Source organism: Sycon ciliatum, chromosome 1 (assembly GCF_964019385.1).
Source record: "Sycon ciliatum chromosome 1, ocSycCili1.1, whole genome shotgun sequence".
In the NCBI taxonomy this organism is placed as follows: domain Eukaryota; kingdom Metazoa; phylum Porifera; class Calcarea; order Leucosolenida; family Sycettidae; genus Sycon; species Sycon ciliatum.
Window position 1 is genome coordinate 3888273 of NC_088643.1, and position 15759 is coordinate 3904031.

At 48.0% G+C, this 15759-nt stretch overlaps 1 protein-coding gene across 2 annotated transcripts; it reads left to right on the plus strand.

The window, feature by feature from the left end:
- Positions 1-127: 127 nt before the first annotated feature.
- LOC135810372 (uncharacterized) lies at positions 128-13481 on the plus strand. 2 transcript variants are annotated; one of them, XM_065323866.1, is made up of 11 exons: positions 128-531; positions 2445-2556; positions 3279-3742; positions 4262-4974; positions 6521-6620; positions 6915-7041; positions 8195-8372; positions 8698-8762; positions 10360-10456; positions 11192-11295; positions 12087-13481. In XM_065323866.1, exons 1-11 carry the CDS (start codon positions 439-441, stop codon positions 12518-12520), a joined length of 2487 nt encoding a protein of 828 aa, XP_065179938.1. In that variant the 5' UTR covers positions 128-438; the 3' UTR covers positions 12521-13481. The 2 variants fall into 2 exon arrangements, with proteins under 2 accessions (XP_065179938.1, XP_065179944.1); XM_065323872.1 differs by lacking the exon at positions 128-531 and having other exon boundaries at positions 2461-2569.
- The last annotated feature ends 2278 nt before the right edge of the window (positions 13482-15759 follow it).

Consider the following 15759-nt stretch of genomic DNA (forward strand, 5'->3'; position numbering starts at 1 on the left):
TGAAAATGATAGAATTTTTGACAATAATTTTGCCACGCACATGTACACTGCTTTCGAACGTGAATAGAAAACGACGACGCCGATCAAGAGGTGGGCTGCATCGCTGGATGCCTTCAATCAAAATAATTATTTCGAAGTGCCTACGTTGTGGGGTTTCATGCTTTCTTGCTCAACATGGCCAGATCGTTTGCGGAGCGGAGTGGAACCGTGCCCACGTTATTACACGTATATGTGCAGTCCTTGCTTTGTTACCAACATATCAAGGACGGTTGAGGAGAGCGAGAGATCAGAGATCGCTTGCATACTGCCGAGTTGCTTTTCCAATTAATAATTCTCTCTACTTTGTGGATCCTTACTACAAGTAACGATAAGTTGAGGTGATGTGAACTAAGAACCCTTCCAAAGTCTCGGATCGTTACGACGTGAGTGGCTGTAAGAATGAGTAGTGGTGCGTGCAGAGTTTGCGGCAGTACTTCTTTCGAAGAAGATGAGGGTTTCTCATTCTGTCAAGAATGTGGAACTCAAGTCGAGGTAAGGGCGGAATGATTCAGCACAGCTGTAGCATTACATTGCGAGTATAGTGCATAGACTATGCCTTCGTATTTGTTGTAAATCCGTGCACTGTACGTTTGAAGGAAGTATGTATTCAGGGATCATTCATAGTTTTCACAACTACTACACTGCAAATCAACGATTTTTTTATTAAATTTAAAAAAATTGCTGAGAACAATCGACCTCCAAAATTTAACCCGCTGTGGCCACGACCTAGGCTATGGATCTTGCCACCAGAATACTTCGCCTGTTGCAATCAAAGTAGTACTGGTAGTCCTTGGCATTAGTAGAGTGCACAGTCTACAGGCATAGGGCACTCATCACTGGAGTACCAAATACTAACTATATTATATCCTTCACCCGTGGAGGAAGAATCGTAGACACGAAGTTGGGTACAACAGTCAGCGGCAAGAGAACAGTGCATCGTGGAGTGCCACAAGGGGCGTCAATCTCGCCCATGCTCTGGTTAGTGCACACTGCTTCGATTTTTGACAACCTAGCTCTTCCAAGTCTATCGCAACATCAGGTGGACGTCATGCCGTTCATGTGCGCAGATGACATCGCCCTCGCTGTGTCAAGCAAGAATGTGTCGGCTATGCAACTCACTATGCAGGAATTGCTGGACCACGTGTCTGATTTCTGTCGCCGTAGCTGCATTACACTGAACCTGGCAAAGTCAGTACAAGTTGTTATTTCAACGTCTTACCGAGTTCCACACTTGTCTTTGCAGCAGTTCCTCAACAACGTTGCTATACCATCAGCTTCCTCAACCCGCTTCCTGGGGATCGTTGTGAATGCCAACATGAACTTTTCTGAGCAATGTTTAGCTGCCCGCCAATGCATCCAACAGCGCCTGCGTGTCATCCAGGCCACGACTGGTCGGGAGTGGGGCTTGGACCAACAATCAACGATGCGCCTCATCAACCAGTATGTACTGTCATCCGGGTTATATGGCGCGGCTGCATACTATGGCCTCACAACGAACAGTGGAAAACGACTGTTGGAGACAGCTTACAACCAGTGCCTGCGCGTCGCTACAGGATGTGTGCCTTCTACACCACTGACCAAGCTCTACGAGGTTGCAGGTGCTCCGTCCCTGCATACAAAGATCACACGCCAGGCTGGGAATTTGGCCAATATTGCTCATTATCACAACACCCCAACCCCTGCTCGCACCGTTCTCTCCACTCAGGTTCCTCAACGCATACGCCATGACAAGACCACTTTGCAACAGTTAGCCCAGGAGACTTTGCCTACTCAGCAATTTCTCCTGCTGCCTTCGCGACCACCGCCATGGGCAATGGTGGAGAACTTGACGATCCACATCACTGACTGCAGCAGAGATGATCCCCCGCATGTCCGGTTGTCTGCAGCCCTGGAGTGCCTGGACAAGGCATTTTCTCTTTGTTCTTGGTTTAGTGTTGTCCTTGGTGGGAATAGTGAGCTGGGCAGTTGGAAGCGTTCTCCAAGCAGTGTACACTTGTCTCTCTTATGACCCTGATCTACCGGTGTGTGCACGAATGACCCTGATCTACCGGTGTGTGCACGAATGACCCTGATCTACCGGTGTGTGCACGAATGACCCTGATCTACCGGTGTGTGCACGAATGACCCTGATCTACCGGTGTGTGCACGAATGACCCTGATCTACCGGTACCGCGGTGTGTGTGCACGAACAAAAAGCCCCACAGCGGACCCACAAGCACAGTTGCATACTCTTGCTTGTGGACGTTTTGCCGATACTGGCTCAGCTGTACACTAACGCCTTTGTACTCTTTATACTGTGGCCAAGCGGCATTGTTTTTTTATTTGCGTTGGCGAAAGCCGGCAACTTTGTGTTTATTTGCAAGGACCCCACTTTGTTGTGTGTGTGCGTGTATTGTGCTCTGCAGCTGGTACAGAGGGAGGAGGCCACCGATGATATGATCATGGGCGGTGGCCGCTGGGCATCCGAAAGACGTTCTCGGGCCGGCCACAGTGACGCGTCCCAAATGCTGACGTTGGGTAGGAGTACTAGGTGTTATGCGCTCATGTACACGTTACAGGCTACCGAGCAGGGGATTTCCCTTCTAGTCTATCTGCCCATCTCTGTGTTACAGGCTACCGGGCAGGGGATTTCCCTTCTAGTCTATCTGCCCATCTCTGTCCCCCCCCCCCCCCCCACGCACACCCCACGCACACCCAACATTTGACCTCTCAAGGTGTACGTATTCAGAGTAAAATGTACAGCCTGTGTGTGAGTAAGTTGTTTATGTACCAAGGCACAATTGTGCACACTGCTCTGATAGTGATGCTCAATGGTGAGTAGTCTGGGCAATGCTTCACCTAGCGGCACACTGCCAAAAGTGATCAGCGCGAAACCTTGACAGGCGCAGACTTGACTCGCGTGGAACAGGAGACAGGACAGGAGAAGGGATAACTATATATGAATTATGAGTAATTGTACATCCCTGTGACTGGCGATATGCAGTCAAGCAAGTGTGGCTGCTATATTGTAGGCACTAGCATGACAGAATACTGTATTGTGCTGAGTTGGAGCTAGGTGCCAAGTCGCTGATTGTCTCCGTACTCTGTCAATTTCGTGCCAAGTTGTCACGCTTTTCTGACCGGCTATTATCTACTTACAGAAGTTGCAGTGGTGGACTGCTTGCTACTCATGACGTGTATCCAATTCTGCCTTCTCCCAACTTCTCATTTCTGCACATGTTCTATCTTTTGTTTGCCAGGTGGCGCGTCGCAGGAGTTGGTTACGGCAACTCCGACGCGGACGTCGAAGCGTTTCAGTGCGCGCCGCACGGCACAGCTGGAGGACATGCAGATGCTGCGAGCGGGCCACCTGATGAGAACCACTGGATCAGATGATAGCTGGGATCTTAACGCGCTGCTGCTGTATGCGGATAGCCATGTCGGTGACGATGCCGTGGCGGACGCCGACAATGATTCAAGAATCCCTACGGAGTCCGATACGGACGACTCTGGCGATGAAACTGGCACTGCGGGAAAATCATCCACTTCTTCCGCTAGTGCTGCTGCCACTACTGCTTCTACTAGTACTAGTAGCAGAGACGGAGAGACACCGCAGAAGGCAGCTGAACCGAAGAGAACATGGACGCTGGTGGAAAGTTTGCAGGTGGTCCTCCAGGCTCAAGTGGATGCTTTAGTTTGCGCCGGCTTTCCTACTGAGCTAGAGGTATGCCGTAGCGTTAGTTCTTCAGGGGGTCTAGACTTTGCTTGACTTCAGTTCTTTCCACATTGTAGGTTCTGCTGTTTGGTGAATGCTGTATGCGAATTGAACTTTATCATTCCTCCTGACTATTGATCCAGCTTTAACACCGCGCACACATCCACACTAAGTCTTGGCTGTTGCATCAAGTACGTAGTGTCACGTATAAAAGCATGACCTGTATAGAAGCATTCCTCGAATAGAAGCCGATTTTTCGAAGCGTGCCGTGACACAGAAGCACGATTTGAATAGAAGCCGCTCTGTGTAAAGACACATGCAAGTACACTGTACTTGCACAGTGCATACGTGGCAGTATGCACTGCACAGTGAACACTGATGCTCTTGACATAGCAGCATGTTTTGAATAGGAGCCTGGTTTGAACCCCGGCTTATACGGCCGTAAGAACCTGCTTTTATACGCGACAATACAGTATGTCTAAAAGTGTTACCGTGTCCTGTGCTGTGTTCTCCTGCTGATGTTTTTAGGACGTTGTTGGGCAGCTGTGGTTCTTATACCTTCGCTATGCTGGCCTCGCCTTCACCGACAATCCAGCAGAGGAGGAAGCAGCCCACGCTGCCTTCCAGCAGGAGGGCGTCAAACGTAGAAAGCGGTTCAAGAAGGCCGTTCGTACACCGAAAGCTAAGAGGCTGAAGCGGTCTGAACCATCACACACAGACCCTACAGCTGCAAGCCCTACAGCTGCAAGCTCAGCTCAATTGCAGCCACCTGCTGAGGTTAGTGGTGAAGTTCAAGCTGCAAGCGTTTCCAACGAATCTAGTTCTGATCCTGTAGCCAGCAGCCAATCAACTCTGGCGCCACCTACCAAGAGTGGACTGCGCAATCAAGGATCAGTGACATCGCATCGCCAGGTGCGTTTCAGCGAGGCTCTCCAAGTGCACAGTGATGAAGATAGCAACCATGACGATAGCGATGACAGCGGAACAATGTCTGATTATCATGAGCAGAAAGTTCAGGAAGGACTAGAAACAGTGGAGTGGACAGAGGATGATGATAGTGCAGATGCTGCCGATTCATCTGATGACGAATTCCATCAATTCAACCCGGGATTGTATGATTTGCCGGCGTGGAGCAATAACAAGCTTGCAACTAAGCAGCCTCGGTTAATACATCTCCTTGCCATCAACTATCTGGCTTTACTCAGCTTGGCAGAGCCTCTTCTAGCTTCAGATATGTGCAAGTAAGAGAGTCCTTTGTTATGTCCAAGTTGTAATCATTTTGTTCTGCTATGCATGCTGGATGTGTGTTGCGTAGGGTTGGTGTAGGTCATGTGCGACCTTGTGTCTCAATAGACACCCTTAGCAAACAACGGTAACGCTATTTTTTACGGTACTCGTACCTTGATCACCCAAATAGCGTTGAAGCTGCAGCGTAAAAACGTTATGGGGGCTGATTTATTGTTGTGACCAACGGTACGTTTTTGGCCAAATATTGCATAGTCCGTGCGCATTTCACCTTGTATTGCGTATATGGTGACATACATGGTTGTACCTCGCGAAGTAAAAGCTATTCTCGTGGCAACAGCGTACTAAAAATAGCGTGCATCTTGCTAAAGGTACAGCCCAAATCACGGTATTTTCCCCCTTTAATACCGTTACAACATAACGTTGGCTAAGGGTGTCTAATATGAATGTGCCCTTGAATGTATGGGGCATTGTGATGGCTCTCTGACTTCTCTCTCTCTCTCTCTCTCTCTCTCTCTCTCTCTCTCTCTCTCTCTCTCTCTCCCTTTCTCTCTGGCTCGCGGTAAAGAAATGTTCCAAAGTGTTTCCGTTCGTCTTGCCACTCCCCTGTTATTGATTCATTCTGGTCAGGTGGGTATCGGCTTTTAGGGAAATCTGTAGGGCTGAAACGATTATATCGGTTATCCGTCTAAGGGGGCCGGTCACACTGAGGGAAATTTTGAAAAAAATCCATGGTTACCATGGATATTTGCCGCTGTGCGGGAGATTTGAGAGATTTAATCCACTCCATGAAAATCAGCTCGAGGCCTCGCTTTTCCGCCGAAAATTATAATCATCCACGGCTTCCACTGGATTTCTTTGAGTTTCCTTGTTTTTTATTGCGTTATGAAGTGGAGCGATGCTCTAGAGGCTGTGCTGATGCAGCTCTGGCCCAGGAGCGGGGCTGACAGACTGCCAGAAGCGAATGGTGACAGCAGAATTGCTCGTGCGGGTGAGATTTTTTCATCGTGCGCATCCAGTGTGGCCGTGATGAAACTGAGGATTGTTCCCTCAATGTGACCGGCCGCTAATCGATCATTACAACGAAGCGATTTCGATTACGCTGTCTGTTCCGATTACACGATTCTAAAAAAAACAACTTGAACTTGTAAAAGATATATACATAACTGTACTGTAGTAGGATCCGATATTGTTACCATGGTTATGCACATTGTAGATCGACAGTGCATGTATACATGCGCACTAAAACACCGACTGTCTGCACCCGCACGTGATGTGCCGCTGCACTGTGTAGAGCATGCGGTTCATCTGCATGTGTGTGTATGTATGTATATGTGTCAAGACGGCATGCTTTGTGCTGGTCTGGCGCGGCAATTTCTAGGACGCAGTAATCGATGATCGAATCGATACAAGGGTAGGTTAACCGATAGTTGAAAAGTGTAATCGTTTCACCCCCTAGAAATCTGAACATCTTTTTTTACTGTGTTTGAACACACTGCTACCATGGTTATTTATATTGGTTGGATCTACTTCCTTCTACAGTATGACGAAGGAGGGGTGGTTTCCGTACTTCAACGTTGACTATCTCTTGGAGGAGCGCATGGTGCTGTGGAACCACCAGTATCTTCTATTTCGAACGACGGTATGTCACAGCACTACGTAGATATACAATGTACTTGCTTTGGGAAATCCTTACTTGTTCAGTATGGTACTGTTGAAGAAGGGCGGCTGGGTACGTATAGTAAGGAGGCGCTGGCTGTATTGTTTTGTTGTAGCCGGTGTGCATCTAGAATTTGAATATGCAATTTGCGATGTGTGGAGCAATGTCTGAAATTATGCCAATGGCTGAATACTGCTCCTGACTGTCTTGTGGAGTAAAAGAGTGCTAAACCAATGTATTTTACTTCCATGTTTTCAACCTTTTGATTGTGTTCAGAAAGCACCATGCCCTAAGTCGTTGTACATGCTGGCACACGACATAGCAAAGGCAATTGACTTGCCACTGCCGCCGATTGACCTTGGAGCGATAGCCACTCGTTTCTTGCAGACACTCCTCCTCCCTGGTAAGTGTGTGTGTGTGTGCGTGCGTATGTGTGTGTGTGTGTGTGTCGCGGTTCTCAAGGCCACAGGACTTGCAACGCCATGCCCAATACTGTTGACTTTGCGATGTCTCTCTCTGCTCTTCTCTCTTCTTGTCGTTGTCTCCCGCTTCTGGGAGCGGCGTGGCCCGATAGGGTAGCTGTACATAGTAGTAGTAGTAGTAGTAGTAGTAGTAGTAGTAGTAGTAGTAGTAGTAGTAGTGTGTGTGTGTGTGTGTGTGTGTGTGCGTGCGTGCGTGCGTGTGTGTGAAGCATAAAAGAATAGCTGTATGGTGTAGACCAGGCTGAATTGTGACGGTCAATTCTTCAGCCTTGCAAGCTGTTGAATGGTGCAATCCCAGCACAAGTTGCTATGGCTTCTGCCGTAGCCTTGCTATCATCATCGCCTCCGGCGATGGGCGTCAAAAGGTCAAAGGTGTGTGTGTGGGTGTGGGTGTGGGTGTGCGAATGTGTGTGTGCGAATGTGTGTGTGTGAATGTCACATTATGTGTGTGTGCGAATGTGTGTAGTAACCACAAGACACACTTTGAAGCAGCCGTGAGTTGTACTGAGTAGGCGATCCATCGTGCCATCTGCAGGGTGCACCTATTGATCCTGATTCGATGGTGCACCTATTGATCCTGACTCGATGGTGCACCTATTGATCCTGATTTGATGGTGCACCTATTGATCCTGATTCGATGGTGCACCTATTGATCCTGATTCGATGGTGCGCCTATTGATCCTGATTCGATGGTGCACCTATTGATCCTGATTCGATGGTGCACCTATTGATCCCGATTCGATGGTGCACCTATTGATCCTGATTCGATGGTGCACCTATTGATCCTGATTCGATGGTGCACCTATTGATCCTGGTTCGATGGTACACCTATTGATCCTGATTCGATGGTGCACCTATTGATCCTGATTCGATGGTGCACCTATTGATCCTGATTCGATGGTGATTTTACAGGAGAAGAACCACCACAGTACACAGCCAAAACACGCATCCCTCGCCTCCAGATGTTTAAATATCCGTAGCCCTCATCATGTTGTGCTGCAGAAGTTACACTCTATTCCTCTCATGTCCCAATTGGTTGTTTTTCTCCTTTCAATCTGTTGGGTGATGCCGTAGCTCGCTTAGCACAATGCTTTAATCAATTCCTCGTGTTGGCACCATTACCCCAGCACCCTGTCGTATCGGGACAGACCTACCAGCGAGCTTGGCGTGACACAAACCTGGATGTGTGCTGTATGGCATCGCTGATCGTGGTCATTAAACTGATCTATGGACTGGATGATATTCTTGAGTGGTAAGGGCACACAAACTCTCTCCCTCTCCCTCTCCCTCTCCCTCCCTCTCTCTCTCTCTCTCTCTCTCTCTCTCTCTCTCTCTCTCTCTCTCTCTCTCTGTCTTGCTCTCTCTCTCTCTCTCTCTCTCTCTCTCTCTCTCTCTCTCTCTCTCTCTCTCTCTCTCTCTCTCTCGATGTTTTCAGCATTGGCTGTGTCTTGGACCTACCACTTACTGCTTCTTGTAGTAAGCAGTAGGCGGCAGTTGGCAGGTCCAGGATAAAACAGCTAAATTTCTCCGATCTTACTGGTGTCAATCTCACTTTTTATTGACTGCTTGTAATTTAGGTTTCAGGCCGAGCATAGCCAGCCCATCCAATGGAATGTGTCTACGCAGACACCCGTCAAGCCAGGTATGTTTTGCTCCCGTGCAGTCACAAGCAGTCACACGAATACCTTGATAACATCTACATATGCCGAGCGCCACCATTTTTTTTCATCTTGTTCGCAAGAAAGCCACACCTCGGTTGCTCTGTCCTGATTGTGTTCTTTTAGTAAAGATTCTCCCGGCTTCTTTAGGGGTCGTCGCAAAAGTTTTCTGTCGTCCCTGAAACGAGCATCGTTCATTTCGTACTCGGACCCCCTCCCCTCCCTCTGAAACGAACACAGCTTGCTATGCTGGACGACGAAAATCGCATGCATGTACATGTCATATGTACAGTGTCGGTCGACTTGCGATTTTGGCTCACACCCCCTCCCCCAAACGAATCATGTTCGTTTCAGGGACGACAAAAAACTTTTGCGACGACCCCTTAGCTGCATTAATGACATTCACTTTCTTCTGTGTCTGAGGTACCACGGCCGTACTATGATACGACTTGGTATCATCTATAAATATCTCTGCTGACTGAATCACAATTATGATGGTAAAGACACATGGAACATACATGTGTCTTTACCACAATATGGTTGAAACATCAGTGTAGCACTTGGCCAAGCGGGGAGGCGAACATAGGGATGGTCAACTACAAGAGACCAGTTCACGAACTTACTTCTACACGACCTGGAGATAAAACTGCATCCCAACTCTAATCTCTTGTCTGAACTCTACTACGGTACATACCAGAGCTAAGGTACAAAAAAGGAAGGAAATGAGCTTACTCTGGTACTAACCTGGTGGTTAGATAGTGGAAGCCAACGATGAGTTTACGAGAAGGAAACGGCTAGCGCTCATAGACGGAGAAATGCACTGTGGTACTTCTACATGGAAAGCAGTCCAGGGAGATGTATATGTAGCATGAGTCAGGAGAAAGGGCAGAAGTCTGTTGTGTCTGTCCGAACATAACTTAGTGCAGGCGTAGCAACAGTATCTAAACTTCTAAAGGTATAATAATTATAATCATGATAATTTCAAATTTGGACTTCACGGAGAATTTCAAAGTTTTTTAGGAAATTAGAGGCCACATGCCACGTACTGCTCTTTTCTCTTCCAAACTCAACACTTGCCCTGGTTCGAGTCCCGGTGGTGTGACTGATGATTTTTTCTTTCTTTCATATCTGGCTTGCAAGTGTTGAGTTTGGGAGAGAAAAGAGCAGTACGTGGCATGTGGCCTCTAATTTCCTAAAAATCATGATAATATCATGATAAAGAGACCAAACAGACCTTTGGAGGAGGCAAGAGGACAGTGAATGGCAACTGATTCTCTGCATGTTGCATACATATAAGTGCAGCTGCAGCGGAGTGCAGTGGAGTCTTCAACTTTAGTCTCCCATATCTGTGTTGTTGTGTTTCTTTCCTCGACTTTATATGACAACTGCAAGTACAGTTCTGCTCAATGAAATCCAGTCGCGTCACTCAAGTTTGCGCCTCGCACCTTTTCGCAGCCCAGTGTTCGCAGGTCTGGGGCTGCTCAACGTCCGGCGCGTACTTGAGGGACGCGGCTGGATTTCATCGCAGGACGGTACTAGTAAATTCACCTATTGCAAATGTCCTTTTTCTTTTGTTCTCAGAACATCGTGACATGATCCCGATTTGGCAAGATTGGCTGGCCATGTTCTCTGAGCGCTCCAGGGGCATTTTCTCAACGCCCAGTGCACACCAACAGAGGTGAGTATTAGCAGCACGGACCTCACACCGGACGGGACTATGATGTCTGACTGGCCTATAATGTAGTTACTCTGGGGTTGAAGACATGATGGCTGATGCACGTGCGAAACCCCTTGAGTAGGATGGTGTAGCCGTATCGCCATTCACAATCACATGGGTTTGAATTTGCTCCAAAATTGTATGCAAGTTACTCAGGGGCGTCGCACACGGTACGGTCACTACGGTATTGACCGTACCACTATTTGCCCCAAGTACCTCGTGAATCAATAAAATGCACTGGTTTGGGCTCTAAATTTCCAAAATTTTCGGCTCAGCCACCCCCACCCCCACGTGTAAATTGGACTTCAGATGGCTGACCGTACCACACTAAAATACCTTCCGACGCCCCTGTTACTGGTTAGGTTTTTTTCATTTTTTTTGCTTGGTAAATGTTGGCTGCTTGTCAACCCCTTGCCATTCCCTGGGAAATTTGTTCGATTTTTAAAAGAGTACGTTCTACCCGCTGCTTCAAACCTATGGTTTTCCACTAAATTTCTAGCACATTGCATGCGGTGCTGGACAGCATGAAATGAAGTTAAAAGTTTGATGTACGTTCCGGGCCACTTTCCGGCAGGTTGCTAACACCATACATGCATTCGATATTGAGATCTGGGAACCCCAGCATGTGGACATTGTGCTGGACTCCCTCCATTGTAACTGGCTTTGCCTGTGCTTCTGTTCTATGCTCTGCTGCAGGCTGAATATTCGAACTCTTATGAACAGTGACCGAGTGGTTGAGGAGCAGCGTGGGCAGTTCCTGATGCGACCACCATCACTGCACTCCAGTAAAGATGAATACAGTACGTTGAAATACTGTAAAAGCAGAAATTTTCGGTGGTGTTTTATTTTCGGTAACTTCGGTGCCGAAATTTTTACCGAAAATAAAACGCACCGAAAATGTCGGTATAGTACTAGTACACTTACCTGGAACGCGGGTTTACCGAAAATTTCCCTCCGCCGAACCGCCGATTTTGGAGAATACCGAAAATATTACACCACCAAAAATTTCTGCTTTTACAGTAGATTCATGCCCTGGCTTTCCTCTGCTTCTCTTCTTGGCGTAACCGTTCCCTTGTCAGTAAAATCAGTGTCCAGCTGCACCCCGGATCTTGCTTCTAGTTGCGATTGCACAGCACGTGAGCATGTATGCTAAACCCTTGCCGGTTTGGCCCGGTTTGATCTAGCTGGTGGACCTTAATTCTCTTCTACTTTGTGTGGACGTGTAATATTATTATAGACGTGACTGTACTTCTCAAGTGTGTAAAGATTGCAGAGCATCCCGTCATGCAGTGTATTACTGTACAGGTGCAATGTACATGTATTGAGCAACTGTAAGCATGTCCTGGAAACCCTCAGCTTCCCGCTATGTATACATGTATGCCATCTCACAACAGAACAACAAGAATGTTGCCTGATGATTGCGTGAGCATGAAACTTAATTAAAGTAGCAGCAAACAAGCCTTGATTGTCCTTGTTGTTCTGTTGTGTATTACGCTCTGCCTTTGTGGTGTTGAGCACTGTCAGTACTCTGGGTACATCCTTCGGTGTATACCATCTCATGTTGTGAATTCTGTTCTTCTCCTGCTTGTAGACCTGCGCAAAGATATTTGCAAGACTCATCGACACACATTCTTGAAAGCGGCCACGGGCAATGATAGATCTTCCTATGCACCATTGGCTCCGCAGCATCTGAACGTAAACGCAGACTCACCAGTCATACCGGAACGGCCACGCAAAGTACATGCCTTTCCTCTGAAGTTTCCTCTGGGACCTAGCGAGGACAGGACTCGAACTGCCGATGATTCCCATCTCAACATGTCGACTTGTCTGAGCTCTGGGGCAAACTATGTACGATTGAAACCGGCAGCGCAGCTCCACTACCACCAGTCGTTTGGTTATCTGCTTGATATTTGTGCCGGTATCATTGACTGTAATGTGACCACTCTGAAGCGACAGGTGTTCTTGGTCGAGTCTCGCGCTCTGCGCACAGCCAGTGCCGACAACCTTCACCTCCATTTCGAGTGATCATCTTCTGGTGATGGTCGGCCTTGATCGTGCGGAAAGTCAATCCTAACACCGGTACAATGCTGTGTACATAACTACAGTAGTTTTACATATCCTCGGTGTATCCTCGTTGTATGTAATTATATAGGTGTGTGTGTGTGTCTGTGTGTGTCTGTGTGTCAGTGAGCGCACGCACACACGTGTGTGTATATGTTGCGAAATTGTATTACGAGTATGATTTACGCATGTTGTTGTATTTGGTTCTTGTGTTGTAGAGTCCAGTGTCTGATGGTCTAAGTGTACGCTTCCGTCTGTGTGAGAGTGACTGTCAAGTGAATGCTGTACATGCGCAGTGCTAGTTTGGTCTGGGAATGAGAGTCATGTGTGATTCGTCCGTGGTCTGGTTGTCTTGGTCTTGGTCATGTGTTCTGTACGTATTAGTCCCTGATTGGTCGTCCCGATTTGTCGTCGCTTTATTACTGCTTCAAGGATCAAGGCGCAGCAGGGTGGTGGCGTTCCTACGGATGCGGAAAGCCCGGCTTCCAGCCGAGTCTCACGCGAACCGTGAATTTTTTTAATTTATTTATTTTTTATTACTGCTTGGTCTTTGTTGTTTCTTCGTGTGATTTCCCGGGTGTCTTTTCCCGTCATCGTTTTCACTTTTCAGTCTAGTCTTTTTGTCTTTCTCCTCCTGCACCCTTGTTATTTGTTGTTGCTGTGTGGCGGGGCCAGGGGGAGAACTGTTTCCATTTCATATGTGTCTGTCTGGCTAAATGTTTTCTTTAGGGCAGGACGTTTTTTTCTTTTATATAGTTGATGTTCAGCTCTGAGTGTGAGGTGCACTATTGATGTTGAACAGCGAGTTTGAGATGCGTATCGATTTGATTTTCCTCGTTTTAAAGACAGTGCTGGTTGGACATGGCGTTATGATTAGATGTCTAATTGTACTTACACATGCTACCTTTAAGTCGTTCTTTATTGCTGGGAGCAATACATTACCCCACAAGACGCAATGGGGACGCTGGGCAATTGGGGTATGCACTTTTAAAGTACTTCATGAATCTGCAGGCAGCATGCCACGTAGTGTGGTTACCATTAACTTTGGCTGTGTCTGCTGTGAGGGGCTATCGCTCGGCCTCTCAGGCGATGGACATACGTGAACGTGGCCCTTGCTTGACCAGGCAACAACCTAATGCCAGTAATGCCTACTGCACGGCTGAATAGCAATTGCCAATGACCCGAGTGCGTAGCCAATAGTGAAACAACAACAAATATGATTAGCCATTTTCTGACGATACTTAACGCTAAGCGGAATGTGTGCAAGGGTTCCCGACTGTAGAAAGTGCCCATCGCAGGCAATAAAGTACATGTAGCGCCAGCAAAATCCATCATGTATCCTTTTTCTCAGTCTGTACGACTTGAAGGACGAGGCATGAAGCAATCTTCAATGATGAGAAGTATGTGCATGTGCCATCACACTGGCTCAGCGGCTACCGCTCCACACAGTAACCGCACGCCGCCGAAAAACATGGACCCCAAGGGCGCACCCCACCTCCCAGCCCGGCAGTGGAGCAGAATCTGTCTGGACCGGGAGCCTTACTGTAAATGTTACAACTCCCTGGTTATGACCCACCCTACCCTCTGAAGCTGCGAAAAATATTTTTGATTGAAACTAGGGATCCCTACACATTATTAAATTTTATCAAGTATCTTGACATTGTGGGTATACCGGGTACAGTATTAAGAGTATACTTATGCTCCCTGAAGCTTGTGTACTCTTGTGTGTATGTGAAGGGCTCCCTGATTGAAAGCCGCAGCTCACAAATAATTATTCGGCTATCAGTCAGTATCCGATACTCACGGTGAAGCCTGCTGAATATAAGTCACAACCCGGCCCCAGTACTCTTTGGAGCATCAATAAGAGCTAGGCAGTCTTGGTATCACCAAGGCAAGCTGAGTACTTGAAATTAATAAGCTCTCAGGGCTAGGGAGCATACTTGATATCCGTGATTATGAACAAGAGTGCATAAACAAGTTGGTATCATCAAGAGTACATAACTCTTGGTATCATGCATGGATGTACTCTTGATCTCTTGGTACAGGTCAGACCTCGCTATAACGACCCCCGCTATAACATAAACCTCACTATAACGTACGAAACGTGAATGTCCCTGCCGAAACCGCATCACTTCTGGACAAAATTTCCTCGCCATAACACAATCCGCTATAGCGTAACTTTCGATAACGCACTGTTTGCTGGGTCCCGGGCGCACGGAGACCTCACCATAACGTAAAAAGTCGTACAAAAATGACTTACGTACACGGTATGCATCAGGGAGTCGTAAAAGACCGGTTTGAGGCCTATACCGCTTGCAGACTGATCCCTTTAGACAAGCAACCCGGAGTAGGGCCCATCGGAATTGGTGAGGTCGTCCGACGTGTTATCGGCAAGGCCATATTGATGGTAGTAGGCCCGGCAATTCAGCAAGCCACAGGGTGCCTCCAACTGTGTGCAGGCCAACAGAGCGGCATCGAAGCAGCCATCCACGCTATGCGGTCCGCATTTGTGCAAGACGACACTGAGGCCGTGCTCCTAGCCGATGCATCAAATGCGTTCAATCGTATCAACCGCAACGTATGCATTCGCAACATCCAGCATCTGTGCCCAGAATTCTCCACCACCATCGTCAACACGTACCGGTCCCCATCCCGGCTGTTCGTCGGTGGCGAGACCATTCTCGCCTGTGAAAGAACTACGCAAGGCGATCCGCTCGCAATGGCGATGTATGCGTTGGGCACAGTGCCCCTCATCCGCCGTGCAGCCTCTAGCAAGGCCGTACAAGCGTGGTTCGCGGATGATTCCACAGCAGCAAGCTCTCTCACCAAGCTTCATAAGTGGTGGTCCATCCTGGAAGAAGAAGGTCCATCCTATGGATACTACATCAACGCCAAAAGTCGATACTCTTGGTGAAGCCTGAGTGCTTAGATCGAGCCAGGGAAATCTTCCAGGACCCCAGCATAGACATCCGGTCGGATGGGTGTCTCCACCTAGGTGCCGTCCTCGGATCACCAACATTCTGTTCGGCATATGTGTCAGGCAAGGTGGATGAGTGGTGTCGCGAAGTGGATGTTCTGGCTGAGCTCGCCCGCACCCAACCACAAGCAGCATTTGCTGCCTTCGGCCGGGGAGTTCGCCACAAGTGGTCCTTTGTCGCCCGGACAGTGCCAAATACGGCCGACCTGCTTGCACCCTTGGAGGA